The 10,700-nt window shown below is 57.2% G+C and overlaps 1 protein-coding gene across 1 annotated transcript; it reads left to right on the top strand.

The window, feature by feature from the left end:
* Window positions 1-2,561: 2,561 nt before the first annotated feature.
* Window positions 2,562-6,590, top strand: ARHGDIA (Rho GDP dissociation inhibitor alpha). Its single transcript, XM_049860489.1, has 6 exons — window positions 2,562-2,669; window positions 4,235-4,445; window positions 4,651-4,734; window positions 4,990-5,066; window positions 5,147-5,210; window positions 5,334-6,590. The coding sequence occupies exons 2-6, from the start codon at window positions 4,256-4,258 to the stop codon at window positions 5,531-5,533; spliced, it is 615 nt and encodes a 204-aa protein (XP_049716446.1). The 5' UTR covers window positions 2,562-2,669; window positions 4,235-4,255; the 3' UTR covers window positions 5,534-6,590.
* Window positions 6,591-10,700: the final 4,110 nt, after the last annotated feature.

Below are 10,700 nucleotides of genomic sequence, written 5' to 3'. Positions count from 1 at the left end.
TTCAACCTCCTAGTTCGATGCCTGGGGTCTTAAAGGCTTGCAAACATCCAAGGCTCAACAATTGGTCTCTATTCCCCTGGAGCAACAGGAAGAAGAGTCAGAAATGAAAGGAGGAAATGGAATGTGCGGCTTATTGCCTCCATGAACAACTGCCTCCTTTGCTATGAGACCAGAACTGGATGGTATCCTGCTGCCATTACTGAACATTTTAATCAATGATTCTATAGAAGAATTCTGGTCTAAAGCGGGGAAATGCAGAAGAATTTCAAATTTTCATGGAATCCAAATCTTTCTGGAGCCATGGAGGCTAGATGAACCCTGAAATGATTGCCCTGAGATTATCTAAACCTTAAAACAAAAATATCCCCTAAAGTCATCTTAAAACCAAACAATAGCTAGTAAAGAACATTTGCCTTGAGCATTGTGCTTTTTTAAGATTAATCTATGGGATCAAATTGATGACAGCAACTTGAAAGATTAGATAAGAAGCTCAGGGGGCAATGAGTTTATGTTAATGGAGGAGGAACAGCTCAGAAAAAAGTGAGAATGGTTGCACAACTAGAATGTAATCAATGTCACTGAATTTGTACATGTAGAAACTGTTGAATTGGTATATGTTCTGCTGTGTATATTCTCAACAAAAAATAATTTTAAAAAAGCTACAGAAAATATCTGCAATCATAAAGTCAATGGACTTGTATCCAGAATGTAAAGAAGCTGTTACGGATTGAATTATGTCCCCCCAAAATATGTGTCATGATTCCCAGTACTGCGCAGTTGCCCTCCATTTTGTGATCTGATGTAGTTATCCTATGTATTGTAAATCCTAACGTCTATGATGTTGATTTATGAGTTGGAATCGACTCAACGGCACTGGGTTGGGTATGATGTTAATGAGGCAGGACACAGTCTACAGGATTACGTTGTATCTTGAGTTCATCTCTTTTGAGATATAAAGGAGAGAAGCAAGCAGAGAAGAGAGGGGCTTCAGTACCATCAAGCAAGAAGCGTCAGGAGCAGAGTGCGTCCTTTGACTTGGGGCCCCTGTGCTGAGAAGCTCCTAAACCAGGGAAAGATTGATGACAAGGACCTTCCCCCAGAACCGACAGAGAAAGCCTTCCCCTGGAAGTGGTGCTCTGGATTTGGACTTCTAGTCTACTTGCAGCATTATATAACTAAGACAGGAGCCCTGGTGGTGCAACCATTAAGCACTCAGCAGCTAACTGCAAGGTTGGGAGCTCCAACCCACTCACAGACTGGGAGAAAAGACCTGGTGATCTGCTCCATAAAGATTGTACATAGCCAAGAAAATTCTTTGGGGCAGTTCTACTCTGTCACATGAGGTCGATATGAGTAGAAATCAACTCAAGGGCACCTAACAACAACCACATTTAGAATATATGCCCTTCCAGCCTTGGACACCAATAAGTGAAAGAGACCCAGCACCCAGCGTTGGGATGTGGTGAGGGAGTCAGGGCCTGTGGTGTAGGTGAGGCGGAGCATCAGTGCCAGGAACTTCCTTCACTTGACAATCATGGAATTGCTCGGTAATGGGATGCCTCTGAAGTGATCCCCCAGCGAAGAAGACAGTGTGCTGGGCTTGAAGAACCCTGTGATTCGAAGTCGGCCCTGAAGGGGCTGAAAGGAGAGACTGGCAGAGGAGAAGCCTCGGGCCTCTGCAAGGTGTGGACAGTCAGCAAAGGTTCAGGCCCTTGGCTAGGTGTGGGTGGTTTCCAGAAGATGCTGGTATCCACGGCCTTGCTCATCAGCACGAGCAGTATACAGGGCAGGGCAGTGGGGACACTGTGGCCCACACGCAGGGACCTGACCAGACGCCTGGGAACCGTCTCCCCAGCGTTCCCTCAGAACCTAACCCAATGCTGAGTGCTCACTTAAGCTCGTAGGAAGCCTCAGGACACGGGACATTGCCAGGTGGCACCAAGAGGAGCAATGCGATGCGGACGGTCCGAGTTGGAGGACAAAAGGCCAGTTAGGGCGACCCTCTGGGAGAAACATTTGGGGTGGATGGCGGGCTTTTGGGTTCAGTGTGATGCTGCAACCGTGTGTACGTGAAGGGACACGCTTATTTTAAAGATGCGTGTTAATTGCCTGGAAGGGCGATAACATGACCTGTGATTTTAAATGCTTCCAGGTTAAAAGCAAGCTGTATCAAAACGTTCAGTTAATAGATCAATATAATCGACAAAGCTGCTCAGTCTGGGCGGTGGACATGAGCTCGGTCACACCGTCTCTGCACATCTCGTTACAAAAAGTGAAGGAGGGCGCGGCGGCCGAGAGGCCGTACCCCGAGGTGCTTAAGCAACCAAGAGAGTCACAGCACCCAGATATCAGAAGCAAAGAAGAAAACACAAAGCCGCATCCGGTCTCCGGCCCAGCCCCTCCGCCCGCCCACGCGGGACCGCCCCGCAAAGCCCCAGCCCAAGATGGCGGCGACGCGCTCCTGGCCGCCACCCGCACGCCCGCGCCTTGCGCATGCGCTCTCCGACCCGGCCCTGCCCGCGCATGCGCCCCGGGTGTGGCCCAGCCCGCCTGGGAGCGGAAGTCGCGTGACCCCGGAAGTGACAAACGGGCTGGCAGGCGGGTGGGTCGCCGCGACGTTCGTCACTTCGTGCGGGAGGGAGCGAAAGGCCGCGCGGTCGAACCCTCCGGTGAGTGCCCGCGGGCGGCGGGGTGGCGGGGCGGTGGACGGGACGAGATGGGGCCGCGCGGGCGGGTGAGGGGCGCGCGCCGCCGGCTTTGTTTCCGCAGCCCCGCCCTGCCCCGCCCTGCGGCCCGGCCTGGGGATCCCGGCGGGATCCGGGCGCGAGGACGGCGCTGCGCGCGGCGGTGACAATCGGGCCTGGCCCGCGCGGTGGCCGGGGAGCGGAGGGCGCGGACCCCGGGCTGGCGGCGGCCGCACGTGCCGTCCGGGGCGGAGGCGGCGCGGAGCCAGGGAGGAAGCGCCTGAGGCGGGGAGGGGCCTCGCTGTGGCCATCCGGCTGGCTGCCCGGCCCCGCCGATGCGCACCCACCTGCCTGCACCCGAGCCTGATGCGCCCCGCATCCGGCACGTGAGGCGGCTGGCAGAGCCCGGGGCCTGTGGACCCTCGGGGCGCGCCAGCGGTGGGGCGCGCGGGTCTTCGTGCACCGCGGCAGCCCCGCCCCGCCGCGCCCCGCCGGGCCTCGCCCGCCCAGATTGCAGGGCCGCACGGAAGTGCTGGCGGCGGGGCGCGCGCTCTCGAGGCAGAGCTGCCCTGAGGCCACCCTGCTGCGCCCCGGGCCCGCGCCTTTCAAGAAATCCTAGAGGAATCCTGGGGGGCAGCGAGCGGGAGGCGAGGGAGGGCCTGCGGCGGCTCCGAGGCCCAACCCTGGGGCCACTACGTGCATCCCAGTTTTGAAGTAGGCCTGTTTCTGGGGTTGGTTACTTTTCCCGGAAAAGCCTGAGAGCTTGAAACGATTGAGCGGGTTTTCAGCAAACGTTGGGGAATCCCGGTTGGAGAATTCCAGTGGGAGCAGAATGTGGGTCCCTAGCGGGAAAGCCCCGTGTGACTTTTCTGGGGACTCTTGGTCACAAACTCACACAGTTGGAGGGAACCTTGGCAGAAACTTGGGGCTGGCCTCGTGTCCCGCGGAGGCCCCTGTGGAGCTGAGCTCCAGAAGAGCTTGATGTTAGCAGGTTGAGTCGGAGCCTGTGTTCTGCTTAAAGGTTTCATTATGGGGGGTAGGGTCTGGGTCAGAGGAGTGGCCCTTACAGGGAGGCTGAGCTCACTGACCGGTGGGGGTCATGGCAGCGGGCTTGGGCAGCAATATCCCGAGTCTTTAGAGGTGATCCACTCAGGCCCTGCCGGGTGGCTCTGGGAGTAGCTAGGTCATGAGGTGCCCCAGCCTCACCCCCTTCCCTTGGGTCCCTGAGGGAGCAGGGCAGTGGTGCCCATTCAGTCCTGGGTGCCTTGTCTGCGTGGTGCCTTGCACTGCCCACGCCCCCTCCCCCCCCAGCATGACTCCCCTGAGGTGGGCAGGCCTGGGATACATGTGGGTTCTTTCTGAGTTGCAGAAAGCTGTTCCTTGGGCACTCTCTGTTCCTCAGGCACACGTTGGCTGCAGCAGGAGCCCCCTTCCTGTTTTCCTCCTTTAGGAGTGGCCTGCAGGGGGCTGGAGGGCTGGCTTCTTTAGTGGCAGGGTCCCAGGGGGCACAGGCTTTCCTCCAGGCTGCCACAGCTCCTGCCGACCCCCAGGCATCCCAGAGGTGAGTGAGCATGGCTGAGCAGGAGCCCACCGCTGAGCAGCTGGCACAGATTGCAGCTGAGAATGAGGAGGACGAGCACTCGGTTAACTACAAGCCACCGGCCCAGAAGAGCATCCAGGAGATCCAGGAGCTGGACAAGGACGATGAGAGTCTGCGCAAGTACAAGGAGGCCCTGCTGGGCCGCGTGGCCGTGTCTGCCGGTGAGGACCCCACTGTTCCCCCAGGCAGCCTTTCCTCTGAGTTTTATCTGCTGCCCCCCTGTCCTGCTCTGGTGGGTTACCAAGTACAAGGAGGTCCTGCTGGGCCACGCAGCCATTTCTGCTGGTGAGGCCACTGCTTCCCCTGCGTCCCGCCCCCCTCGTGGGTTACCAAGGACTGGGGCGCTGATTTTCTGTCCATCCCCAGACCCCAACGTCCCCAATGTCATCGTGACACGGCTGACCCTGGTGTGCAGCACCGCCCCAGGCCCCCTGGAACTGGACCTGACAGGTGCGTGGCAGCCAGGATTCCTGGGTGGGGCCGGTGGCACCCTGTTGCTTTCCCTGAGCATTGGTGCCCTGTGGTGGGGAACATCAGCTGCAACCAGGTGGCCTTTGAAGGGTTTTGGCCCCGGAACAGCCTGAAGAGTTGGGGTGCCTGCACCGGGGCATGTGTGTCCATGTGCTGGCATGGAGGGACTAGGCTGATGCAGGTCTGAGGTGTATAGGATGAACCACAGACTTCTCTGAGAGTCTCTGTCCGCAGGAGACCTGGAGAGCTTCAAGAAGCAGTCGTTCGTACTTAAGGAAGGCGTGGAATACCGGATAAAAATCTCTTTCCGGGTAAGGAGGGTGGGGGCTGCCGGTACGGGGCTGCAGGGAGGGCCGGGCTGGCTGAGGGGCTGACCGGCTGCTGTCCCCAGGTGAACAGAGAAATTGTGTCTGGCATGAAGTACATCCAGCACACCTACAGGAAAGGCATTAAGAGTGAGTGCACCTGTGTTTCTTCTGTGCCTTGCCCTCCCCCAGACAGCCACCCCGGCACAGGTGGGGTGGGAGGGGGTGGAAGGAGGTGGGGCAGCACTGATGGGGGGGTCCCTGTGGCTGCAGTTGACAAGACCGACTACATGGTGGGCAGCTACGGGCCACGGGCAGAGGAGTATGAGTTTCTGACCCCCATGGAGGAGGCACCCAAGGGCATGCTGGCACGGGGCAGCTACACTGTCAAGTCCCACTTCACGGATGACGACAAGACAGACCACCTGTCTTGGGAGTGGAACCTCACCATCAAAAAGGACTGGAAGGACTGAGCCCTGGCTGGGAGGAAGACAGGGAGGGACAGACGGACGTACCCCACTCGACCCCACCCCCTTCTTCCTCCCGACCCCATACCAAAGTGCTGATAGGGCCCGAAGCCACCCTTGGCAGTCCTGGCCTGCCTCCCGGCCCGGCCAGTCCCCAGCCTCCCATCCCAGCCCCCTTCCTGCAGGCCCCAGCCTCCACTGTGGTCGCCGTGGTCAGTGTCTCGTTGCTGCTTCTGCCTGTGCTGTGGGCCAGGTGGCCCAGGCCCCACTTCCCGTTTTGTACCCAGGTTCCCATCACTTTTCTGGCCATAGTGGGGCATGGTGCGGGGTTTTGCAGGCACTCGGTGCCCCTCTGAGCCCCTGTGGGTGCCCCAGCTGGCTCCCACCTCTCTCCCAGCCCCCGGGACCTAGCCAGCCCGATTGCTGTAAGTCACCGTGTAACCATGATGCCTTAACATGTGGAGTGTGTGCAGGGCCGTTACTAACCTCTCACCTTGGTGTCTGCATGAGCATGTGGTCCCCACCCCATCTGTAAGCCCGAGACCCAGGTGTGGGGTGTGCTGCTCCCCCCGGCCCTAGGGCTGTGGAGATGGCTCCGTGACTTGGGGAAAGCCAAATTGCCAAAAGTCAAGCTGCCCCAGGAGGGCTGGGTGGCCTCACCTCGGACACCTCCTACACTCACCCGCCACCGCCAAACAGCCCCTCGACAAAGCCAGTGGCCGAGCCTTACCTGGCCCACCTGGCCTGGCCAGAGCCACATTCCTGGCCTGTCAGTATTTATTGCCTCCATTTGTGCCGTCCTCTGGGCCCACCCTGGCCTGCCCTCTGCCGCCTGTACCCAACTCTTGGTGCCACCACCTAGGCACAGGCCCCCTTTCTCCCCCCAACCCTGGACCCAGCCAGGACAGACAGGGACCAAGCACAGAGTTGGGAGCCGTCTCCTGTGCCTCCCCCTTCCCCCCACCCCAGTCGTAGTGTTGTGTTTGCTGGGCCTTCAGCATCCCAGACAGCAGAGGGCCATCCCTGCTTCCCCCTTTGACCGGGAATAAATTCTCTCAAAGGAGCCAACAGGTTTCCTCACTTCTGTCTCATGGTGGGAAGGGCTGAGGGGGAGGAAGTGGTTGTCTGCTGACTTGCAGCCCCTAGTGGAGTCTGTTCTGTCTGGCTCCCAGCCCTACAGTGGCCTGTAGTGTTGGACCAGAAATAGACTTAAAATCCCATTTCTTAGTTACACTGGTTGCCATTCAGGTGCTCAGCAACCACATGTGGCTGCTATATGGCATAGTGGGGGTTTAGAATATCCCATTTTTGTGGAAATTTGTGGGTGGTGCGGTTCTGGGCCAGTGAGGCTCAGAAAAGATTGCTCCAGAGCCTGTGTGGTTGCTCGTTTAGAGGAGCAGGACTGGTTCTTCCAACCTGCTGGGTCAAGTGTGGTGTCATGAGGCACTCCCAGGTCAGTGGTATGCACTCCTGCCCAGGAGGCACCCAGGATGCTGTTGAGGGAGACCTAGCTTTGACTGTGGGTCCAAGGGCAGCGAGGAGGGTCCACTTCCAGAGCCTGCACTGCCCTGCTGGCCAACTGGTGTGGAAACTGCTTGGGGCCCCCTGGAACTATGGAATCATATGCTCCCCAACTTTGGAGACCACATTTGGAGAATCAGGACTTAGGCGAAAGACAATCAGTAGGATTAAAGAGTTAATGGGTCCCAAGCAAACCAGAGCTCAGGTTGTCAGTTTTGCGATGCCGCGAGAAGGAGGTACTGCTGCTCCCCCAGCCAGAGTGTCCCCAGAGGAAGTGGGAGAAGCCGGCTGTCCAAGGAGGCCCTGAAGGCCGGATGGTGAGGTCAGCTGGATTCCTTGAACTGCTTGACCCAAGATGAAACAGATGAGGTGGGGGAAGGGGACACATGGGTCACCACAGCCTCAAACAGAGGAATTGCTACAGGGACCCTGAAGGCCCCCACTGGCAGGCACCAGGTCCCGTTGTCCAAAATGCCTGGGTCTGCCTTCTACCGCCAAGCACCACTCTGAAGATGCCCAGCATACCATGGATAGTGGTGCCAGGGCTGGGCTGGGACAGGATGTGCCGTGCGGGACCACGCCATCCCCCCCATCCAGGGAAGGGCCCGGTGAGCAACTCCCAGAAGCTCCGCCTGCCCGGGGCCACTTCAAAAAGCTGCTCCTGCTGTCTGAGCCATTCAGAAAGTGCTGGCTTCACGCTCAGGCAGCTGGGACCTGGGCTGCTGACTGAAGGTAAAGCCTTCACCCCTGGCCTTAGGCCCTCCTGTCACAACTATGGGGTACCACCCTGCTGATGTCTGTCATTTACAAGGTGAGCCCTCCTCTCCCCCAGGTCACAGAATGCCCACCTGTGTGCTGGGTTGGTCCCCGAGTGGCAGAGCTGCAGAGCACAGCATGGAGCCAAGGCCCTGTGGAGGTGACCAGGCAGACAGTACCTCCTGTGCTGCTGCCCGACACAGATCCCAGAGCAGCCCCAGGAAGTATGACAGACACTCCAGCCTCCTTCCCAGAATTCCATTCCTGGCCCCCTAAGAGGCAAACAACCATGCCAGGCACAGACAGGAAGAAACAAAGTCAGCCCAGCTCCACCCGAGAACCTCCCTACTGACAGGGCACCCTCGCCCACCCTGGAGAGTGCCAGACAGCAGGCCTGATTCCAATCTCGGTCACCCTAGCTCTGCCCGCTCTTCTTCAACCATGCTAGTTAGCAGTTCTGTTTATGGGGTGAGGCCTGAGACCTAGCTGGGCCAACAGGACTTGAAGTTTTGTCCTTGGCTTTTTCCAGCTTTAGGGAGATGTATGAACTCAGACCCTGAGTGCCAAGCTGTACTAGCACACTGCCAAGAGCCAGGACTTTGTCCCAGCCTCATCACTGGCACCTGTGTGATGTGTCCCTGGTCCCAAGTCCAACCCAACCCACTTGGCCCCGTGTGCAGCATGGTCTCCAGTCCAGCCAGTGCCTCGCCTGGGCTGGACCTACCCACCTCTTCCTCCATCCCCAGCTTCCTCCTCCTCCCCAGCCCCTCCAGGGACTCACTCAGGAAGAGTCTTTGGATGTAGCCAGTTAATTAGCAGTCCTGGCATTTACAAGCCTTCCTGGTGCCTGACCTCATCCTGTGTCATGCAGGAGAGCATGCTAACCACCTTCCTTCTCCCAGGTGTTCTAGCTGCACTGCTGGCACACCCACGCAGGGCTGCATGGAGGGGGAACCTGCAGGAGGGGCCTATCTTCCAGTGCCACTGAACCCCTCTGGGTGTTCCCAGCCTGTCAGCTTGCCCACCCCCCACTGGAGTACAGGCTGAACAAAACTCCATTTTGGGAGTTGGGGGGCTGTGAAAACATTTGATTCCTTTCTGGGAAACTTCTTGACCATGGGACAGCCAGGAAAGCATCCTGAGCAGCTGTGACGGTTCAGAGACCCAGCATGGGGATCTGCAGTCCCCACACCCCAAGCCTCACCTAGGACTGCACCATTCCACACTCAAGGGGCATGAGCAAGCCAGAGCCAGCTGGCCCCTTGGGGCTGCCAGGCCTATAGAAGTGGTCAGCCAAGACGGCCAGCATTCGGCAGGGGCTGGATGCTGCCTGGCAAGATTGGAGATCTCACATGCATACCCCAGAGCAGGCCTCCCTGCAGATTCCCAGCCCAGCTTGGCTGCGTCTGCACGTTAGGTGCAGATGCCGGCTGAGAAGCATCAACATCACCCAGACCTGTCCACTGGTGCCCTGGGTAGGCGCCCCAGGCCACAGTGTCCACCTGACCAAGGCTCACTGAGGCCACAGAACTGTCCTGCCCTGCTACCCTGGCCACCCGGCCACCTGCCTGGAAGTGTCCCCCTGCAACACCATGCTTAGTGTCTGCCACCCAGCCCAGAGCCAGCCAAGTCCAGCTCAGCCACACAAACCACTCAGATGTCCACCTGGTCCGTGTCTGGGGGTCCTCGGAGCTGACGTCCTAACCTTTTGTGGATGTTCATCCTTTACGAATATGTCGCTGTGCAATTCTGAGGCTAGCTGCCTGTCAACTGTGACACTACGGTACCTCTTCCCATCAGCCACCACCATGCTGGCCCCAATATTCTGGCATCTAAATTCAGACTTTGTGATGATCTCTTATACCTACGGGTGGCAAAAGCATCCTGTCTCAGGTCCCAAATAGTGCTTTGCCAACAGGGCTGTGACAATCACCCAAACACTGGGCGATACGGCAGCAGGTATGAAGCAATTCAGCTGTCTCCGAGGCAGTGACTGCTCACAATCATGGTTACAAAGACAGCAGACAGCGAGCACACTAGCCAGGGCCCTGGTCTTCACCTAGAGGTCCAGCTTCTGTAAAATCCTGTGGAGGCATACAGCTCTCCTGAGCAGATAAAACCCACACCTGGTTGACCCTTGCTCTCCTGGCCCTTGGGGAGGTCGGGGCACTCACATGTTCGGTGAAGAAGCCCTGCATAGAAAAGACGAGAAAACACGCTTCAAGAGCAACATACCAACACACGCAAACTCTGCAAAGCACAGGAGCAGTCTCTGTTTTACCACTTCTGAATTAGAATGTTCTCAATCGATGCGTACACTGAATGTGGGAAAGCTTCCCTTTTTTCTGCCAAGTTATTACACTAATTCTGAGCCTAAAAGACTGAGGTGGCATTTCATAAATGAGGAAAGAGTGCATGAACAGAGAGGGAGAACCCCTGAGAAGGAGGTGGAGCAGGTGGGGAGAGGAGTGCAGTGGCGGTAGAAGGCTTTGAACCATCCAATAGAAATGAGCCCCGTGTGTAATTTGAAAATGTCTAATAGCCACGTTAAAAACAAAAACAAGTGGAATTAATTTGAGATGTTTTAAACTCGACACAAAATATTTTGTCAAGTACTCATTATTAAAAAGTATTAATAAAACCTCCTTTTTTTTTTAAACTCAGCCTCTGCGACCTGATACGCATTTTACACTCAAAGCACTTTATATCTTGGACTTGCCATATTCCAGGTGCTGAGCAGCCTCAATGGCAGCGAGTGAGTGACAAAGCACGACTGGAGAAAGACCTGTCCTACCTTCTAAGGAAACGCTTGACATTCACTCCACAGCTGTGTGGGGGCTGGGACGTCTTTGAGGCTGCTTCCAGCGCACCTGAGAAGCATCACAGGGAAGGAACG

The sequence above is a fragment of the Elephas maximus genome, chromosome 19, assembly GCF_024166365.1.
Source record: "Elephas maximus indicus isolate mEleMax1 chromosome 19, mEleMax1 primary haplotype, whole genome shotgun sequence".
NCBI lineage: Eukaryota > Metazoa > Chordata > Mammalia > Proboscidea > Elephantidae > Elephas > Elephas maximus.
The sequence above is the reverse complement of the archived record's forward strand: the minus strand, read 5'-3'. Positions and strand labels throughout refer to the sequence as shown.